Source organism: Rasamsonia byssochlamydoides (assembly GCF_041956645.1).
Source record: "Rasamsonia byssochlamydoides strain NRRL 3658 unplaced genomic scaffold VTN77scaffold_39, whole genome shotgun sequence".
Lineage (NCBI taxonomy): Eukaryota > Fungi > Ascomycota > Eurotiomycetes > Eurotiales > Trichocomaceae > Rasamsonia > Rasamsonia byssochlamydoides.
This window is the reverse complement of record NW_027192422.1, coordinates 117,490-137,455: the sequence shown is the minus strand read 5'-3', so window position 1 is coordinate 137,455 and position 19,966 is coordinate 117,490. Positions and strand designations below refer to the sequence as shown.

At 49.8% G+C, this 19,966-nt stretch overlaps 6 protein-coding genes across 6 annotated transcripts; 3 read left to right on the top strand and 3 right to left on the bottom strand.

Moving 5' to 3' along the window:
* Nucleotides 1-347: 347 nt before the first annotated feature.
* Nucleotides 348-1,586, bottom strand: VTN77DRAFT_5309 (uncharacterized protein; the record flags this gene model as incomplete). The annotated part of the gene is made up of 4 exons (XM_069421464.1): nt 348-475; nt 551-685; nt 776-1,447; nt 1,502-1,586. 4 exons carry the CDS (start codon nt 1,584-1,586, stop codon nt 348-350), a joined length of 1,020 nt encoding a protein of 339 aa, XP_069276947.1.
* Nucleotides 1,587-3,975: 2,389 nt separating this feature from the next.
* On the top strand, nt 3,976-5,761 carry VTN77DRAFT_5308 (uncharacterized protein; the record flags this gene model as incomplete). The annotated part of the gene is made up of 7 exons (XM_069421463.1): nt 3,976-4,110; nt 4,185-4,285; nt 4,346-4,563; nt 4,614-4,958; nt 5,010-5,240; nt 5,302-5,507; nt 5,591-5,761. The coding sequence occupies 7 exons, from the start codon at nt 3,976-3,978 to the stop codon at nt 5,759-5,761; spliced, it is 1,407 nt and encodes a 468-aa protein (XP_069276946.1).
* A 1,223-nt stretch (nt 5,762-6,984) lies between these two features.
* On the bottom strand, nt 6,985-12,958 carry VTN77DRAFT_5307 (uncharacterized protein; the record flags this gene model as incomplete). Its single annotated transcript, XM_069421462.1, has 10 exons — nt 6,985-8,489; nt 8,548-9,441; nt 9,517-9,664; nt 9,719-9,836; nt 9,924-9,952; nt 11,375-11,565; nt 11,622-11,730; nt 11,796-12,187; nt 12,265-12,310; nt 12,368-12,958. The coding sequence occupies 10 exons, from the start codon at nt 12,956-12,958 to the stop codon at nt 6,985-6,987; spliced, it is 4,023 nt and encodes a 1,340-aa protein (XP_069276945.1).
* Nucleotides 12,959-13,332: 374 nt separating this feature from the next.
* Nucleotides 13,333-14,174, top strand: VTN77DRAFT_5306 (uncharacterized protein; the record flags this gene model as incomplete). Its single annotated transcript, XM_069421461.1, has 3 exons — nt 13,333-13,470; nt 13,579-14,013; nt 14,082-14,174. 3 exons carry the CDS (start codon nt 13,333-13,335, stop codon nt 14,172-14,174), a joined length of 666 nt encoding a protein of 221 aa, XP_069276944.1.
* Nucleotides 14,175-14,590: 416 nt separating this feature from the next.
* VTN77DRAFT_5305 (uncharacterized protein) lies at nt 14,591-15,504 on the bottom strand (the record flags this gene model as incomplete). Its single annotated transcript, XM_069421460.1, has 3 exons — nt 14,591-14,967; nt 15,168-15,297; nt 15,418-15,504. The coding sequence occupies 3 exons, from the start codon at nt 15,502-15,504 to the stop codon at nt 14,591-14,593; spliced, it is 594 nt and encodes a 197-aa protein (XP_069276943.1).
* A 1,711-nt stretch (nt 15,505-17,215) lies between these two features.
* Nucleotides 17,216-19,403, top strand: VTN77DRAFT_5304 (uncharacterized protein; the record flags this gene model as incomplete). The annotated part of the gene is made up of 7 exons (XM_069421459.1): nt 17,216-17,261; nt 17,354-17,499; nt 17,567-17,956; nt 18,027-18,557; nt 18,614-19,022; nt 19,100-19,270; nt 19,333-19,403. 7 exons carry the CDS (start codon nt 17,216-17,218, stop codon nt 19,401-19,403), a joined length of 1,764 nt encoding a protein of 587 aa, XP_069276942.1.
* Between the last annotated feature and the right edge of the window lie 563 nt (nt 19,404-19,966).

Here is a 19,966-nt window from a genome sequence, read left to right as displayed (position 1 = left end):
CTCGCGACGAACATGAAGGTGCCAGCTTGTGTTTTGCAGAAAAAGCACCTGCAATCTACAGTATAGATTATAGAGGACAGAAAAAAAAAAGACTTATGCAGTTCAAGATTAAGACTATATTTATGTGTTCTGTTTCTCGTTCGTCGCCATTATCGTATTGCATATTAGCTCATGTCGGTCGGTCAGGTAGCATATGATATGTAGGCCATTCAATCCACGTTTTTGTATAGATGAGACTGGCAGAGATTACATCACATGTGCAGACGCTTGATTTGACTGCATCACGTAGTTCCTTAAGCAAGTCTTTGCAGCCAAAGCAGACAGTTCCTTGCCACTGAGTCCATCAATTAGATCTCGAATTCCTGCCCGACCAACCTCTCACTCAGTTCCCATAACCGCTCTGCCCGTTCCAGATCCGCGGCGTACGGGGCCGGGGGGAAGATTTGACAGTCTTTGAGGTAAAGACCTGTATTTTCTGCAGAAGACAGATATGTCAGTCGCTGACCATTTTCTCTTCATCTTTTTTTTGAGGAGGGTGGGGGACACTTACCCTTTAGAGCAGGGTCGAAACCAGCAACTACCGTGGTGGCACTGCCCTGGTCAGCGGATTTCCATGTGAACAATGCCGGGTCAGCATCGTCAAAGTCACGTGCGTTGACGAAGCGGACGAGGTCGGTTATGATCTCTATATCATGGGGATACAGTAACGAGTCAGCAGATCCAGGACGTACAGTACAAACAACTCCTACGGAGAGAGGGAGGGAGGATTGCATACCGCCCGGATAAACAGCAAAAGAGAGAATGCCATGCCCGTGCAATTTCCGCGTCAACGCGAGTGAAAAGAGAATGTTGGCTGTCTTGGACTGCCCGTAGGCAACCCACTTGTTATACTCCTGGAAGGGCTCTGGGCCCATCTTCCACGCTGCCAGGTAGGAAGGGTAGCCCCCCTCGTCGGGGGAGACAGGCTTGCCTTCGAAGTTGTAGTCTTGGAATCGAATCGATGAGAAGCAGTGTCCGCCGCTGGCGACGTTGATGACGCGAGTTGTCTTCTTATCAGCATCATCAGCTGCTGCTTTGAGCTTGTCGACGAGCAGACTCGTGAGTAGGAAGTGCCCCAGATGGTTGGCAGCGAGCTGCATTTCGACCCCATCGGGGGAGAGCTGCTTCTCCGGGAGAGCCATGATGCCGGCATTGTTGATGATGATATCGATGCGCTCGACAGAGCGGTTGATCTCGTCTGCGGCGCGTCGGACGGAGGCCAACGAGGCGAGGTCGACTTGGACTGGTTTGGTCTTCAGGCCTGGAAACGACGATTGCAGCGCATTATCGACCTCCTTGATTTTGGACGGCGTTCTGGACGCGAGAATGAGTAGCTGCGGGGAATGGGCTGCGATGGCGTGAGCGGTTGCTGCGCCGAGGCCTTTGGGGTTGATGCCCGTGATCAGGACTGTCCGTTGATTCTGTCAGGTCTCACTCATCTGGATAAATAGGTATGACTTGCCAATTTTCCCAGTGATCTGTCCCGCAAAAGCATCTGCCACTTCTGTGGCGGTTGTTTTCTCGTTGTATTTCGGATGTGATGCCATGTTCGATTGTTGTATATTCTGTTTCAAAGAGCCTATCTATCTCTCTGTATCTTTAGGATCGAAATTTCCTCCATCCCGAATCTCTCAAGCAAGATCATAACGCCTCGTCTCATTGATATTGATAGTTCCCCCGGAGATAAGCCGTAAATACGGAAATGTAAACAAATGGTTTGCCATATTCCTGGAGGTCGTCAGCCCCGTGGCTCTAATCATTATCCCCCGGGCATTCATGTGGATGGATGGTGTGATTTTCCATATCATGTCTGTCTGACTCGAAGAAATGGACTAGAAGGGATTCGATAATCGATTCAAGATTCCAAGGTTCCAAGGTCGATTGATTACAAGGATGGTGATGACGTCGAATCTATCCAACACAATGGAATCTTTTCTTCAGCCAGTTAGTCTGTTTGTCAGTTCGATATGTTAGGTACTTCCATCCCATAATATTAATAATCCTATGGACGACCGGACGGAGATAAGATAGGGCCGGCCACCAGGTTGACAGGTTGACATGTCGATCCATCCAGCGCACTTAAAATCCTGGTATTACTGTAGACCGATTTACCCATTTAGGAAAGAGCGCAAGCTGGAGGTTTCCTTCCAATATTCAGCCAAAATAGGATGGAAAGGCCGATAGACGTCCATCAAAACAATACAGTAGACACGCATTCTGATATCCACTACCTCATACAGACGGAGTAGAATGGGTAGATCTTCTTAACCCAATAAGAAGAAGTTTCTGTCCAAATTAATTAGACACGAGATTCTGATTGTGAAGAGAAGAGATCTTCACTTTTGAATAAAGTCGAATGACTTCGCGACGTTACCTAAATACATATTGGAAACTACATGATCATCACGTCTATGAAGTCTCCAAACGAGAAAAGAAATTGAATACCAGCACTAATCGTCTTAATTAGTGTTGTTACTTTCACATTGAGCACGAGACTCCGACTGAAACTGAGATGCAGGCATCTTTGGTAATGCTGTTTTTCTATAGTGAATAATTGGCAAGGCCAACCTACCGATATATAATATTTATCGTCGTTCTTCATCTGAGACTTTAATCACAAATAATCTGGACTCAATATGCCCATAATTCGACCAACGCTGCCTCTGTTGGCAAGCTGTGGAGCTGTCTTAATTTTCTATCTGGTTCATGTTCTTCAAGATCTGAAGTAGTAGAGCTTTTTTTTTTGTTCAAAACTAATAATGGCTTTACTATCGCCCAGATTTCTAATTGTTTGAAGCGAATATGATTTCCATTCTTCTCAACTTGTCGCTGTTGCTAGACCAGAGCGCTATATTCAGCCTTGCTGTCTACTGGTTATGACCCTTTTGTGTAGGGAAAATAATAATAGGCATTGAAAACTAGAAAAAAATAAATAAATAAAGGAAAGGAAGGAAAACAAACGAGACAGTACTGTACAGCTCTCTAGACCTGGACATGTAAATATAGGAAGGATATCTGATATCTAACAGCAACAGCGGATGAGGAAAGGAGTATAAACGGATGCAAAATAATGAAATAGAGAGAGCAGATAGAAAATTCAAAATCACAATTATCTCTGCTTGCTTTCAAGGGTCCTCTTTCATGTCCACTCTTATACCTACAAGTGTAGTGTACTGGTACTATACCGCACTGTACATACAATATATATGGGTTCTTGAATCTCCCACGGCAATCCATCGCCGATCCCAACTTCTTCTGCCCATGCAGAGTCCACGCGGGTTGAGATCACGGACTGCTCATGGTCTGGTCTCCTCATACCCCGTACTTCTGCCAAGACAGTCAATACGAGTCACGTACGCCATAACTCTCGGCACACCGCACAACATCACTTATGCGGAAACTCTCCGGTGTGCTCTGTCCCTGAAATCTCTGGGCAACCTTGACGAGCGAATGAAACCAGACCGCCTCTGATAACAGGACCCTGTGGTTGGACAAATCTCACTCACATTGGTGGATGTCCGACATCACCCAGCCTGCCAAGGACAGTCGTCCGACTGGATGTACGAGCGTTTGACTTTGGGATGGATCCATCCACACTTTTTCACTTCCCCGTGGGACTAGCCGGTCAGTCTCAACGAATTCAATCATTGCGCGGGCTTTCTTTAGCCCGAGAACCCCCGTCGTTTTGTGACGATCTTTCGTCCCAGCTGGGGAATCTGGGGATGCGGGGATTGCTCTCGGGCGTCTTCAGTGGAGACGACATGCTGTATCACCGCAATTCATTCACCGAGAAGAAGATGGATGAGCGTGTGTCAGTCCGCCCTCGTGCGGGGGGTTTGATATATCTATCGGGTGCCTGCCAGGCTTTGACATGTGTTCCTCCACCGATAACCCTCTGGAGTCATCTCAGGACACTCGTTGGACACAACCGTCACCATGGGCCTCAAGCAGATCCTCAAGAACCGTTCCAGTTTGCGGGTGGACAACAACAAGGTCACCAACGCAGCCAGTCTCACCTTACGCCAGAGTTTGTGGCCATTGACCATTGTCACGCTGCTGTTTTTCCTGTGGGTGAGTCAACACATATGTATATATGCATGACTCCTTTGTCTCCACGCAGAGCATGTGCTTACGGACAAATCAAGGGGTTCGCTTATGGCCTGCTTGATACGTTAAACAAGCATTTTCAGAATACCCTGAACATCACGAGGACTCGGTCTTCTGGCCTCCAGGCTGCATATTTCGGGTAATTGCCCTTGCAGAACATGCTATTGAGCGAAAGCAACCTGATTAATTGTCTGACCAGAGCATATCCACTCGCATCTCTCGGTTATGCCAACTGGATACTCCGTCGCTTCGGCTACAAGACTGTCTTCATCTTTGGCCTGACTCTGTACGGCATTGGAGCACTTTGCATGTGGCCAGCTGGAGTGAAACAATCATTTGGAGGTTTCTGCGGAGCTACATTCGTAATTGGCTCTGGTTTGGGTTCCTTGGAGACTGCTGCCAATCCTTACCTGTCTGGTGAGACAAGTCGAGGCAAGAAGAAATGGCATCTTCGCTAACGGACACAGTCTGCGGTCCTCCCAAGTACTCGGAAATCCGAATCAACTTCGCTCAGGCGTTCAACGCCATCGGAACGGTCGTCGGTCCCGTACTGGGCTCATACGTCTTTTTCACGGAGACCGCAGACGATGTGGAGGCGTTGAAGCGCGTCCAATGGGTGTATCTCGCGATCGCCATCTTCGTCTTCGTCCTCGCGGGCGTGTTCTTCATCTCAAACATCCCTGAAGTCACCGACAGCGACATGGCCTATCAAGTGGCCGAGACGCACGTCGGCGAGGAAGACAAGCCGTTCTGGAAGCACTATGCTTTGTTCCATGCTGCTTTGGCCCAGTTTACCTACACAGGTGCTCAGGGTAGGTGCTTCTTTCTGCTACTGTTGTTGTCTTTCTCTAATCCTCCCGCAGTCGCCATTGCTGGCTATTTCATCAACTACGCCGTCGACACCCGACCAGGGACGTCGAGCGCTACCGGTGCGAAATTCCTTGCCGGCGCACAGGGGGCCTTTGCAGTGGGACGATTTTCCGGAACACTGCTCATGAAGTACATCAGACCGCGATACGTGTTTCTGTTCTACATGTGCGGTGTCGTCGCTTTCTTAGCCGCGTCAGTCACGCAGAGAAACAACACAGGAATAGGTGAGTTGCCAGTTGCACAGTCGAGATGGGGGTTCTCACTCACGAATGATAACACGTCTAGCAATGCTTTTCATGACCCTATTCTTCGAATCCGTCTGCTTCCCGACCATCGTCGCCCTGGGAATCCGCGGACTGGGCCGCCACTACAAGCGCGGGTCCGGGCTGATCGTCGCTGGTGTGTCTGGAGGCGCCGTGGTGCCGCCGATCCTGGGCCATGTTGCCGACATGCGCAACTCGACGAGGTTTGCCATGATTGTTCCGACGATGGTGAGTCAGCAATACAGTCAGCAGTCGACGTTTCTCCCCATTGCCATTGGCGTAGACTGATTGTGTCACGTCTGTATATATAGTTCATGGCCGTGGCATGGACCTACGCCACCGCCGTCAACTTTATCCCTTCGTACCGCGATACCGTTGACAAAGTGGGAGCGAGCACGATCGGACTGGAGAAGCATTCTCCTAAGGATGTGGAAGCTGAGGCTGAGTTCGCCGTGGAGGCAGTTCATATTGAGAATAAGTGAACTTAACCATATTTACCTATGTATGTGCATACAACATACGGTATATACATACATCAAGTACGTATATAATAATACTCCGTATATGATCATGTACCTAGGTACCTATAATAGTCTGCGATAAATCGAGACAGGTGCAGAGATATTTCAGACTCTCCTGGTATGGTAAGCTATTGTCGAAGACTAGAAGGAGATCATAATGGAAAGCTAACGACTGCTCTATAGAAAGTAAATAAATAAGAAAGATGGAGGAAGAACAGAAACATAGGCTTTTTTATATAAACCAAACCCCCCGCCCATATTCGGTAGATTTCAATCACCTTTTGACGCGGGTAGGCTGCAGGCTTCATTCGCACAGCCAGATCGCACGCTCCCAGAATGCCGACAGATGGGTGGCCTATATATAAGTATAAAATAGAAGTATAAATAAACCCGGTCAGTCAAACCTTTCTCTCCCTACCGAGTGGATGATCGAGTGATTGAGAGTATAAACAATAATCTTCAGACTTCTGACCATCATCACCATCATCCTGATTGATTATCCTGTCCTTTTCGTTTTTTAGTTCTACATACATCATTGGCCATGATAAATAGATCATCGATGGTATCAGCGAAATAAAAACTCCCTTCCTATCTCAGTACTTTAGATAGATAGGTTTGTTTACAGGTAATTAATTACCTACCTATCCTACCTAGGTAGCGACGTACTTAGCGATCATCGTCATCATCATCATCTCTCTCCTCTGGACTACAGGAAAAAGAAGAATGGAATGAAATCGAAAAAAAAGTGTTATTAATTCAAGATAACAAAACAACAAGAAGGTCAGGTCAATTCCAATGTCATGCTATGTCAATGTCATGCTCGGCGAAGGCGAAAGCCAAGCAAAGCAGTTAACTAACTAGGTACCTAGATACTCGAAGAATTTACTAAACAAGAAGGCAGAAGGGGTATATAATGTGATATAATAATAGAAAACAACAAAGAAAAGAAAAAAGACAGCGGTGAAGTGGGACGAAACGAAGATGGGAAGATTGGGACGGAATCTTTTAGTTTTCTGGTACAGGAAGGAGTACAGGACAATGGCACAGGGTATGGAACATGGAACAAAAAAGGGGAAGGGAAAAAAAAGAAGGGGAGGAAGGTGAAAAAAAAAACGGAGGAAGCGGGGGAAAGGAACGAAAGAAGGAAGGAAAAAAAAGTCTAGTGCTGTCTCGTGGAAACATCATTATGAGACTCCTGCATGCTCTTCATTCTCATCCACTGCCGCCGTTTCAGCATGTAGCGTCGAGGAGTCCGTGGCGTCATCTGCTTTACTCTCAGTTTCATCAATCCCAGGGCTCTGCAATTCAGCCTCAGTCAGAGAAGGAGAGAGTGGTGGACGAACATTGATAGGTGACAGATCCGGCGCAGGAGCGAGAACATGTTTGTGGTCTTCACTTTCCACAGCCACAGCCTGTTCTTGACCGTGTTTGTCCTGCCCTGCTGGCTCATCCAGAGCCTTGTCGACTTCGTTGAAACTCGTTTCTAGAACTTCCGGTGAGCTGAATGCGTCCACTTCCTCAATGTCTTCATCCTCCACATCATCCTCCTCTTCCATGATAATTTGACTTTTCCGGGTTCTCGGGCGTGTAGAGGCTTCCTCACCGGCCTGCAGATCTGGCCCCAAACCCGGAGTCCCCAATCCACCCGAAATCATGAGATTCGCCGTGTGTAGCATCGGCCCCTTGAATGCGGTTCGTTTCCGTCGAGCAAAAACCAACCCGGACGCGGGGGACGACATCAACGGTGCAGGCGCAGTCTCGTTGAATACAGAGTAGATGCCGGCGTTCGGGTCACGTAAGCTATTGGGTGGATTTCGAACCAGTCGGATATTGCTAGGGAAGCGAGAAGAAGCGCTCGGCGTGGTGGGAAGAACTTTAACCGAGGCATGTGGAGACTTGGAAATTCTCGTTGAGGCGGTGGGCGTAGATACCGTGTCAAGGCTATTAGAAGAAGCCGATGACGCCTTCGAATGGGTGTGGGCATGGTGAATACTGCGGATAGAGGAAACCGACGAGGATGTCGACTTGCGACCACGCAGACCAACCGACGAGCGTCGATACGAACTTCGAGGAGTGATAGGAGACGGTGACAGGGAATTGCGGTGGTTCGATGTGTTGGTATTCAGGGCCCGAGGCTGACGTGGAAGCGAATTTCGGTGATTAGGATATGAGGCACTGCTTGGAGCGAGACTGCTGGCATTTGACGCGCGCTTGAGGTCGGTCGGCGTGGGAATACGAATAGCATCGGCGGCCGTCGAAGACGTTCCCGCTTGTTTCTTGCCAGAATCGTCGCCCTTCTCCGGACTCGACTTGTCCAACCGAAACTTCAAGCTCTTCTCGCTAGTACTCTTCGGAGTCTTGGGATGGGGGGATTTCGCACGCTTCGCGGATTCTACCAACCAGTGTTTGAGCGATGCCAACTGGCTGATTATCGGGTGGTGATGACGGCGCCCACGACGCTTAAATATGCCATTGGAATGCGATCCTAATTCTGGCTGAGAGGCACTGACATGCAACATACTCGGCCGTGATCGACGGTTTTCTTTGGGAGGGGGCACAGGGCGCTGTCTCGTTGAACTCACGGAGCGAATGGAATCCTTATCAATCGGCGGAGGTGGTACAGTTGAGTCGGGGGTGTGAACGGCGACAGATTCCGGGAGCTTTGGGACCTCCGGTATAGAGAGCTGGGCTAATCAAAGGAGTTAGTCATTGACAAGGGACATACAACGCTATCAGATCAGACATACCGTTTGGCAAGCTTCGTCGGTCTCTCCTCCCCCGGGTCTGCAATGTGTCAGCCGTCGTCCCCTCCTCGTTGACCTCCGCAAGAGCTGTGGAGAGCCGCTTGGAGCTGGCGGCACTCAGACGACGCAAGCTCTTTGCTTCGGCTTCTCTCTCCTTCCGCTTCCGTTCTCGCCTCCTTTCTTTGCGTTCCTCTTTCTCGATCAGCAAGGCCCACCATCCAGCGAGAGCATCGCATCTCTGGGCCAGGACATTTTCGATGACCTGATCGATGTTGACACCAGCGCTCTTCATACGTAGTAACGTGGTTTTTTCTAACGGGGTCGTGAAAGGCGACGGCCGTGGTCTCTCTAAAATGGCTTTCTGCTCGGCTCCGTATTCTCCCAGGAACGGATGTGCCAGGATTTCATCCAAGGTCGGTCTTAGAAGCGGTCGCTTTGAGAGCAATACGCTGATCAGCTGTCGTGCGTCCTCGGGGAACCTTTCGTTGAACTTGGGCTCCTCTGTGAGGATTTTTCTCTTCGTCTCTTGCTCGTCATCTTCATCGAAAGGTAGTTCTCCTGCCAACAAGGCGTATAGAATGATTCCCAAACTCCACACGTCGACCTTTTCGCCGGCATATTTTTCGCCTTTTAGCATCTCCGGCGCGCTGTAGCAGATGGTGCCACAGAAGGTTTGCAAATAACTTGCTTTTCCCTCGTATTCTCGAGTGAACCCGAAATCGCATAGTTTCACATTTTCGTTCTTGTCGAGCAGAATGTTCTCCAGCTTCAGATCTCGATGGACACACGACTTGCTGTGTACGTATGCGACGGCTCCTACTAGTTGCGAGAAGATCCGTCGGACCTTTTCAACGGGAAGCGGACCATGGTTCAGGAGATAATTATACAACTCGTCACCTAGTTGGTTGCATTAGCATTGAGCAAAAAAAAAGAACAGTCGTTCTCTAGAGTTCGCGGGCATTTGTTTCATACCTGGACAGTATTCCAAGACTAACCAGACCAAGTTCTCGGTCACAATCACCTCGTACAGTCGAGCAATATGAGGATGGAGGAACTGTCGATGGTGATGGATCTCACGGGCGAGGTTGGCATCCTCCTTGTTCGAGGACTTGAGCACGACCTATGCCCATGTGAGTACGTCGCGAAGCCAGCCGCACTGCTGATCTCTTCATACCTTGGAGCCATTGGTGAGTTTGTGTGTCCCGAGGTAGACCTTGCCGAAGGAGCCTTTCCCGATGAGACGCCCAAGACTGTAGTTTCCTACATTTCGGAGATCCTTTGACGAGAATTCCCTGTACACCGTCGTAAGAGCACCCCGTTAGCCATCTACAAGGAAAGAAATATCGTGCGGATGCACAGTATATGACGGGAGGACATACTGGAGCAATTCATTGTAGGAATTGGCAAGCTGTGATTACCAAGAAGTCAGTCCGTAGTCCACGATGCTTGCTCCTCATCAACCAAGGCTATCACGCCCATGCAGCTGGCCTAACCCACTTTTGCCCATCATGAAACAGAGAGGCTTTGTGGTGGTATGGAAAGGAAAGCAGACCTTTTCCTTCTGATGATGGGCCTCCGCTCTCGATCTGGCCGACTGCATGTGTCAAGACTGAAGAACGCGAATCGCCGTACGTTCGGATTGCTCTCCGCCGGCCTCTTTCGTCTCTACCGGGGTTGCTTGGTGGTTATCGCTCAGATAAGAGATTCTAGTCGTGCGCGCGTGCCATCCACAGGAAAACAGAAGACGGGCAGATAGGAAATCGAGTCGACTCGACGTGACGACAAAAGGAGCGGACGAGTCTGGTGACGACAGCAAATGCGCAAGCAACCGGGGTTGCGTACTCCGTACTCTCGAAACGTTTGCTCGGAGGGAAGGGTGCACTGACGGATGAGTCGGTAAATCGCTGGTGGGCCACGTACTCGGTAGAACGAGTTGATCTGCAGGGAGAGAAATATTGAGTCAAAGGAAGTTGTTCCCTCGTGGTTGTAGAAATGAGCGCAATCGAATAAATCTTGTTGATGAGAAACAGAGATCAAGCCACCAGTTTCCGTAACAAGACAGCGGGGATTTCCCGGGACCAGACTCAGCGAGAGGAGGTTTCCAGATAGGTGTGACAGGGTGATATGCCAAGTCAGGATGGACTAGGGGCAGGATATGTTGATAGCAGGTGAATTCGAACGGGGCGATGTTATAATAAGAAGTGATGGCTATTGGATCCAGCTTAGCTATTCATTAGTAACGGCCTTGCACCGGCGTCGGGGAGTCGGACGACGCGGTTCGTGCCCGTGGTCCGTGCCTGACACCTGCTGGCACTTGGAACGTGGGCCCAACTTTGATTAATCGCTAACTAACGGCCTATCCCGCCCACGGCAACGCTTCAGGAGTGCTGTTTCATGAGAAGCGCAATTTCGAAACAGAAGCTCAAATGAAGCTACCTGTGAGTTTTAACCACATCGAAGCCCCAGATTAACTTTTTTGCAGTCAAGTGAGATCAGTGAGCTCGTCGGCCCTGGAGGACTGTTTCATACTTGATGCTAACTATATAGACTACTATACTATATGCTATGGATTCAAAATAGTCAGGTTTATACCCGGTGACTGTTCAAGTGAAATCGAATAATACGGTTCCTCTCAATGTGAGACGCGACGCATTATTCGCAACGCCTGGCTGCTTCAGGTCCGGTGTAGTATGATACCTACCACTTTATCGACCATAGCAACTTCAATTGCTGCCAAGCCTGTCCTGCGGTGGATGCATAAGACAGTCGGGTGAATCGAGCATGTACTGCGAATATTGGTCCTTGTTGATTGCATTCACCCACCACTGACCATCAAGTAATCTATCTTTCCTTCTGATGTCTTGCTACAGGTGTCGGGTTGGGTGTCCTCTCGCCACCATGGAAGAGACTTCACACGGTCAAGAATTCGTGTACCGGCGCAGAGAGTTGGGTCTGCACTGTCGAGACCGGGCTCATTGAGCAGCGCAAGACTGACTAGTCCCAGGTAGGAGTGGAGGAGATCTGGATAGATAAGAGGCGGTTAGAAATCAGAGAATGCAGAAGCCGGCTTGCCTTACCTGGAGGTTCCCCGACTCCCTTCCCAAAACCCCCAATGAGGTGTTGCGTCTTGTCGAGAAGATACAGGCGGTTGCCAGATGCATCTATTAACGAAAGCCTATCCAGCATCTATTGTGATGGATTTTATCAGGCATTAGCAAGTGTCGTAGAAGAAGATCCGGGTAGCTCCTTACTGCGAGGGCACCTGTCGCCCAGAAGCAATAGCATGTATCGGCAATTTTATTGCACCGCCCATTAAAGCCTGCCCACGTCAATGAGCCTTCGGTGGGCGGAGATATATCAGGCAACATCTGAATTGTATCATTTAAAGACGGAGCTTCCACGCCACCTTCGGCGTGCTGCGATGGGTCCGGTTTCACGCTATCGGCACCATCCTGATCCTCGTCTTTGTCGTTATCGTCGTCCTCCTCCTCTGCTTCGAGTTCAGTCGTTTGTCTTGACACAAGCCATTTCAATAAGGACGCAAACTCCTGTGTATCTGGCGAGAGAACATTGATCCGTCTGACGGCCTCCGACGTCCATTTCAAGAAAGATAGCGCACCCACGGCGCAATAAGTCAAACCCGCTGCCATGTGGTGAGCGAAGGTCGAATACAATATGGGGCCAAGCGCAAGGTAGAGAAGAGATGTAGGGAATACGCACCATGGGCTTCGCAAAACGGAGCCTCGGCCATGCCACCGTCATATGTCTTTCAGAAGAAGACGATCAGAGTTTTATACAGCACTGAGGTCAATCTCTATCTTACCTGGCAGGACTCAATAAATGATATTAATTTTTCCACGTCTATATCTTTTACGTCCGCAAGGTCATCGTCATGCTTCCCTCGAAGCAGATATCGTATACCGGCGGCGCAGTAACAGAATCGCAAATCCCTGCCGCCCTCAATCTCTTCGTTTACGCCGAGGACTTCCCCGAAACTCCCATCTTCGCGCTGCATCTTGGGGAGCCATTGAAGGCATTCCTGTCTCTTCACTCGCGAAAGGTCGTCGCCTAGGATGAGCAATGTCTCTAGTGCAAGGAAGGTGGCAGGAAGGTTCGCTGGGTCCCAGGCTTCATTCTCGCGCGTGCGCTTCTGATCTCCAAAGATGGTGCCTGTGAATCCTCGGAATCCTCCCGAGGGAAGCTGGCAATGATACAGCCAGTCGATGTAGCCTTGTCGCTCTTCGGGCGTGGTGCTGGTTTGTAGAACCCCCAGCAGGTCCAGTCCAGCGACGGTGAAGAAGGCCAGGAGTACACGATTGGAGTCGCCTGTCGTATATTGATGAGGCAGGACGGTCTTGAGACAGCGCAAGAAGTATTTGATATGACGCTCTTTCTGAAACTTGGAGTATGCCATGGTTCTTTCAATTCATTGATCCTGAAATTCGAATCGGAGAATTAAAACAGAGATAAAACATAAAACAAAGTCGCAGTCTGTAGTTCTGCGCTCCTCGGACAAACGATAAATCAGAAATAGAGGAAGTTGTGCAGTGTGGAGATTGTATGTATCATCATTTGTTCTTTCCCAGACTGTTGACGCACGGTCCAATCCTGCCGTCCCTGCCCACTCCGACGGTCGGGACGGGACTGGACTCCGGGGGCGGAGGAAAAATAATAAGACAAAGGAACCACCAACACGAGAAGCAGATCAATCTTATATTGATTGCTGTTCAGTACGGAGTATACCTATTTGGAACCGTCAATCTTATCAGGAGAAAAAAGTTCACAGCGATGGCTTTCTTCTCCTCCAAAACCCTGATCCAGGCGCATGCCCTGTTCCTGTTTATACTCGCTGTTTACCTGACCAAGTCCCCTGATGTCATTACCGATTCCGATTTGGTCTTCATGCTCGGGGAAGCAATGAAAATCGTATGTCGTTTTTAGGACTCTTACAAGGGTTTCTCAGATCACAAGGATCTTCCATTGAGACATATACACCCTGAATCAATTTCACTGATTTCCAAATCTACTGTATAGGATGTCTCCCCGACCTTCTCCCGCCCGCAATCCCCCTTTGCCATCTGCGGCATCCTCCTAGTCGCCGATGCCCTCGTTGACCTCATCGTCGTGACAAAGGTGCCTCAGATCAATGAGACAATGGGAAGAATGGACGCTCTCAACTCCCGGTCATCTCGGTTGAGTCCCAGTGCCTCGTTGTCCCGCGTCAATCCGTTGACGACCCGGGTCGCCGCCCTGTACTCCGAGATCTGGACGTTGCTGGCCGCATCCCGGTTCTGCCTGTTTTTCGCCGTTTCGTTTTTCATCTACCAAAGTAAACCTGGTGCCTGGGGCTTTGACGCGGAGGGACGATACGGATCGCGATCGGGCGGTGAAGCGGCATCTGGGCTGGATCAATTGAAGAACCGGGTAGTGTTCACATACGGTTTCATGGAGATGATGTTCTGGCTTTGGGTTAGTTTGTTCGGAAACAAGCCATATTCTTCATGCTTGTCTAACATTGTCGTTTCCCTCTCCTGCAGATTCTCCTTACACTCCGCGAAGAGCGACGAGAAGTGGCAGCCCGCCTCGCAGCCGCTCAAGCTGCCGAATTCGAGCAGAATAATGCGTTGTGATCGAATCCATCGCATCTGCCCAATGTTTCTGTACAGTATACCTTGTTTTGTCGGCACTACAACAAGTCTTTTTCTTCACTTCATAATATCTCGACATGGAAGAAGTTAAATCGAGATCAAAAACAGTCCTTAAAGTTTGTCGAAGTCATAAAGTGGGCAACCTAGGACATAGACGATCACAAAGTCGATAATATTATTATTGCCACAGATATATGACATAAAAGAACGTGAGTGGGAATCATCCATCAGAAACCTTGCTGCAATTTTCACCACTAGTTAACCCGCACGTAAGCATTAAACTTTCCTCTTCCTTGAGCTCCACGTCCGCTGTCATTGCTTAGCTGGCACATAATCGTACCGCGGTAGTCGTTCAGGCATCCTATCAAAGGCCAGAACCCGCGAGACACTTCTTCAATTTAGGCAAGAAGCATGGCAACGAGTACAGCCGCAGCACCAGCTCCTGCAATAACACCACCGTTCTGGGTCTGCGCAATTGGGGCAGCCGCGGAAGTGCCTGATGGGGAAACAGCAGAAGCACTGACACTGCTTGTCTTAGAGGTGGCTGTTGAAGAAGTGCTGGAGCCCGAGGAACTGGCAGTAGACGATGCCGTGGTCGATGCCGTGGTCGATGCCGCCGTAGCGGAGGAGCTACTGGTCTCCGAGGACGCAGTTGATTCAGATGCGGTGGAAGTCTGAGAACCAGTCGCGCTGGCGGCGGTCGTGCAAACGGCAGATTGAGGCAGATTGGTTACTCCCGCAGTGCTGCAGAGGGAATCGGCGAATTTAATCGTCGCTGTAGTATTGAAGAAGTCAGCAAGACTCTGCCGTGCCAATGCTTTCTCCCTCCAGCGTTCTTTCTCTTCTCTCTCTTTCGATCTGAGGCCACAGGAAATCCTTGTGGATCACAAGAGCTATGAAGTTGATAGCAAAAAGGAGAGAGAACGTGGCATCTGAAAAGCAAATGAATCAAGGGTAAAGGAAGAATAAGCTTACCCTCTTGATCCGCCTGGTCACAGGCTTTAGCAACGCAGCAGGTGATGCTCGCGATGAAAGACTGAGTGCTGCAGATGCACTTTACATCAAGTCCGCATTGCGCGGGGATGGCATTGGTCGCGCAGTTTTGCTATACGCAGGTACATTTCGTTAGATCATTGCAATCCTCACTCTCAACGAGAGCTTTCAGATGGAAAGGAGCTAGATATCGAGGGGGGATGAGAATCGATAAATAAAATTGGAAACTCACAGCACACTGGGGAAGATCAGAAAGGCTCTGGGCGGCAGTGCCAGCCACCAAAGCTGTGAAGGCTAGGGAAATAGCTGCCAGCTTCATTTTCAAGTTAGCAAGGTTTAAAGTATCCGAAGCTTTTCAATAGATCGTGGAGCTGAGGTGATCAGAGGTTCCGGGCGCACGGTTTTCGAGGAGCAGGCTACAATGACAGAGAAATAGAAGAGCTGGGAAGAGAGAATGGGATAACTCCAATTGAGTTAATGGAACCCGTTACAGACAGCAAGGTTGGAAGATGGAGTGGGTGGGGACATGCGTGAGGGTAGTTCATCCTTTTGCCTTCTTATATGCGGACCTAGTCTATCGCTTCAACCAGTTACTCGGGCACTTGGTCCAGGGAGACTAGCTAACTGGAAGGTACCTGCATACCTAGGTGATGTAACTTGCTCGACCACACCACTGCGGGGAAGGACTATCCGGCCCTTGCTGCCTGCCTAACCTAACTGCTGCTGGTTCAGCAGCCAATGCGGAGTAGTCCGGCAAAGCTGGCAAGACTGAAGAACTCCTGTCTGTTCACCGGTTCTTTTGCTATTTTATTTTGCCTCAATTGCCACCCGAAGACCGGCCAGTGCGCCGATTTTGCAAGAGACGGTATGACCAACCTTCGTTAGGTAGTTCGAGCACGATGAACCTCCCTCGAGACGATTCAGTTAGGCTCTTGCTGGGACAGAGGTATTATTGTTACCCCTATCGAAATTACTCAGGTACCTACCTACCTAGGTAGAACCATAGAAGGCATGCACATAGCCGCTTCGTTATCATTGGATTGCCAAGGCATTCGGACATGGATCCACGCTAGCGGTGATGGGCTTTGGCGAGGCCTTGGGATACACGTGCATTAAGCTGTGAAACACCAGATTTCATGCTGGTGAGGAGTTGATTTTTTTATTTGGACCCTTTGTTAATCAGGTACTATGATCTGACTCGGTATCCTGCTCTGAATTTGATTGTGATGTTGCACTGTCGAGATTGCTAGGTAGGTAGCCCCTTAGCGTGCTGTAAGTGCTTGCGCCCGGACCCATGTGAAGCCCCAACCTGGGAACTCCTTCCCCGCCCTGGAGAAGCAGCTGTGGGCCTGTGGTTGGAACTTCACGGCAGGTGGCTGCTTCCCACCCAGAACAATTCCCTTGAAACCAAACAATCTAGAGATGGCAGGCTGGCCAGCTTAAGAATGTGAATACCCGTATAACACCGAGTCTTCTTCAAGCTCTTATCTCTCCATGTCATTGATACTGTACTCCGTACTGCCAGTACAACGCTATGTCCAAAGGCGAGCATCTGTGAAGCACTGAATCGCATGCATCCCAGGGCTAAGTACTCCGTACGACTAATTCCAAACCCAGTAGGCTCCAAGTCGGTTGGTCTGTTGCCGTTGTCTCGCTACTCCGATAGGATGACAGTAGGATTACCCCAAGACCCCGATAACGCGTCGTTCCCCGATTGTACTCCGTAGATCACTCTTCTTCCGCGACCCGGCGATGCTCCTAATTATCAAGACCTCCAACAAGAATTTCTCTTGTTGCCGTTGCATCTTGCCATAACTGTATAGAATAATCAATTCCTGCAACGCACAATCGGAACACTGAATGTTACTGATCCCCTCTGTGACGAAACGCGCGAGGTAACAAGGTCTCGATGACTTGACCGCATAGCACTCGAACGAACCCCCCGACTTACGAGTCTCTTTCCTGGACAATCGTCAACGCACAGTGCGTCTGTCGTTCATCCATCGTTGTCGCTATTGATCTTCGCGGAGATGGGGCTGGGTGTATTGGAGGACAGAAAACTCGAACACGTTCCTGGTAAGGGAGTTTGACCCAGCAGCATGGATTGATATTTCCCTGGTTTGTTTGCGCCATTTTTCCCGTTCTTGTGCTGATGGGACTTTTTGTAGGAACGTCGTACATCTTAGATCATAGCGCGCCTACTCGGTATAGCCCTACTGAGCCTACTGAACAACCATGGCTGAAGTACGACCGCTCGGGGCCGGTGCCCATTATCCTCGTTCCTCAACCAAGTGATGACCCTAATGATCCTTTGGTATGGACTCCAAGACAAAAAGATCCACGCGGTTTTTAGTTGGATTTCTCTGACGATTCCGCAACAGAATTGGCCTTTATGGAGACGCGATCTCATTCTCGCTATCCTCTCCTTCGTTGCGGTTCTCTGTGCAACCATGAGCCCGATTATGGCGGCCAACACCTTGACAATCTCACTCTACTATGAGAGAAACTTTACCGAGGTCGCCCTGCTGACCGGATATCATCTTTTGGGTGTTGGCGCTGCCGGCGTTCTGTGTGTGCCTACTGCAAGGGTCTGGGGCAAGCGCCATCTGTTCCTCTTGGGGAATATCTTGATGATCATCAGCTGCGTTTGGGCTGGGGCGAGTGGCCACAACTACCACAGTTTACTGGCGGCACGGATATTCCAAGGATTTGCCCTGGCGCCATTCGAGGCCCTTGTGAATGCGTGTGTGGGGGATCTATACTTTGTCCATGTTAGTCGGCAGTTGGTGTCCATGAGTTCCCTTCTCAGATCTCTGCTGACATGACGACGGTGATGGATAGGAACGTGGAAAGCGAATGGCACTGTCGAACGTCGCTCTCTTTGGTGGCGCCTTTCTAACGCCCGTCTTCGCTGGCAAGATTACTCATACGCTTGGGTGGCAGTGGACATTCTACTTCGTCGCCATCTTCACCGGGATAGCTCTGCCATTCATGTTCTTTTTCGTCCCGGAAACCGCATTTCGGCGTCCGGACTATCTAAACACGGATTTTCTAGGCGATGTCGATTCCTCTCAGTACCAGCATGGCCCACCTCGTGGCGGCAGTGATCAATCTGAATCACAGGTCCGGATTCACGATGCAGGGAAAGAAAATGGCCCTTCTTCCAAGCCCGGGGAAGGAGCATCTCCAGCCGTCGACGAAAAAGCAGACCATGCCGGCGCTAATGGGAAAGCAGCTCCGGAAATCAGCACCCCGGCCGACTTGCCATTTGTGCAGACGTTGAAGCTTTTCAATGGCAGAAAGACAGATGAGAACTTCTTCAAACTCCTTCTGCGACCATTCCCGCTTTTCCTGCATCCTGGCATTCTTTGGGTGAGCTGTTTGGTGGACCACTCGCTTGGAGATCATACACTAATCCGACTTGACAGGCTTGCCTGACGCAGGGGGTCTTGATCGGATGGACTGTGTTCATCGGCGTTGTCCTTGCGGCGATCTTCTTGGGTCCACCATTGTGGTTTGATGAAGTCCAAACAGGTTATCTCTACACGGGTGCCTTCATCGGATCAATCCTTGGTTTGATTCTTTCTGGCCTCCTGTCGGATTCGATCAACAGGATCATGATCAAGCTCAACAAGGGCAAGTATGAGCCGGAGTTTCGCATCCTTCTCGTTTTCTTTCAGCTCATCTTCAGTGGAATTGGACTCTACGGATTCGGAATCGTCGCCCAAGATGTTAAGCGTTACGGCTGGCTGGTCGCGGATGTGTTTTTCATGTTCGTGATCATGGGGATGGTGATGGGCGCCGTCGCCAGCGCGCTGTACATTGTTGATGCCCATCGTAAGTGCTTCTGCTTTTCCATGCGAACTGGCTCGGTGGTAATGGCTGACTTTCGCCGCCTGGGGGCTTTTGGACAGGCCAAATTGCTGTGGAGGCATTCACGTGCCTGCTCGTGTTCAAGAACATTTTTAGCTTCATCTTGACATTCTTTGCGTACAACTGGCTGGTCGTCCAGGGTGGTTCGCGCATACCGTTCATCGCGATCGGCAGCATCCAGGTTGGCGTTTGTCTCTTGGCTGTCCCCATGTGTAAGTTTGCCCCCTGGCTGCAAGATTTCGTATCGATCTTGCGATTGACTTGTTTCTTTTAGATATCTTTGGCAAAAGAAATCGCTCTTTCTTCGCGCGCCACGACATTCTGAAGCTCCTCCATTTGTGGTGATATGGACCTTGCTTTGAGCCTGGATTACGCAGCGTGCTCGGTAGCGGAAAGAGAAGGTCTGCCTGCTTTGATTTTTTTCTGCCGCTGGAGCGCCTCCATTTTGATGTTTTCTGCACTTCGATCTATTTCTATCCTGTGATATCCAGAAAGCGTAATATTCAGTAATGTGATCTTTGACGATGCAACGTGGGGATGGCTATGGAGAAATATCGCTGTTTACGGGAATCGAGTGATTCCTTTAATTGGGTAATCTAATTTTATATGCAGGTGGAGTGAAGAGAATCTAGAACGAGTGTTTTTGACGAATGCATGCGACCCGCTGGCTTCCGGAGGTGACCGGGGCGAGTCCCGTGCCACGGCCGGCCCGCCGCGTTTATCAGGTCATTTGAATTGTATCCAGATAAGCTGCTTTGCACCTTCCAATCGCGACCCTGCCTCCTTGTCCGATGTCCTAAACGGGATATACCTGCCATGGCAACAACCATAGTAGTCTTTGTATGCAACTCCTTTGCGCTGGAACAACAAAGAGGAGCACTCCTCATTGAGCCATCATATCTAGTTCT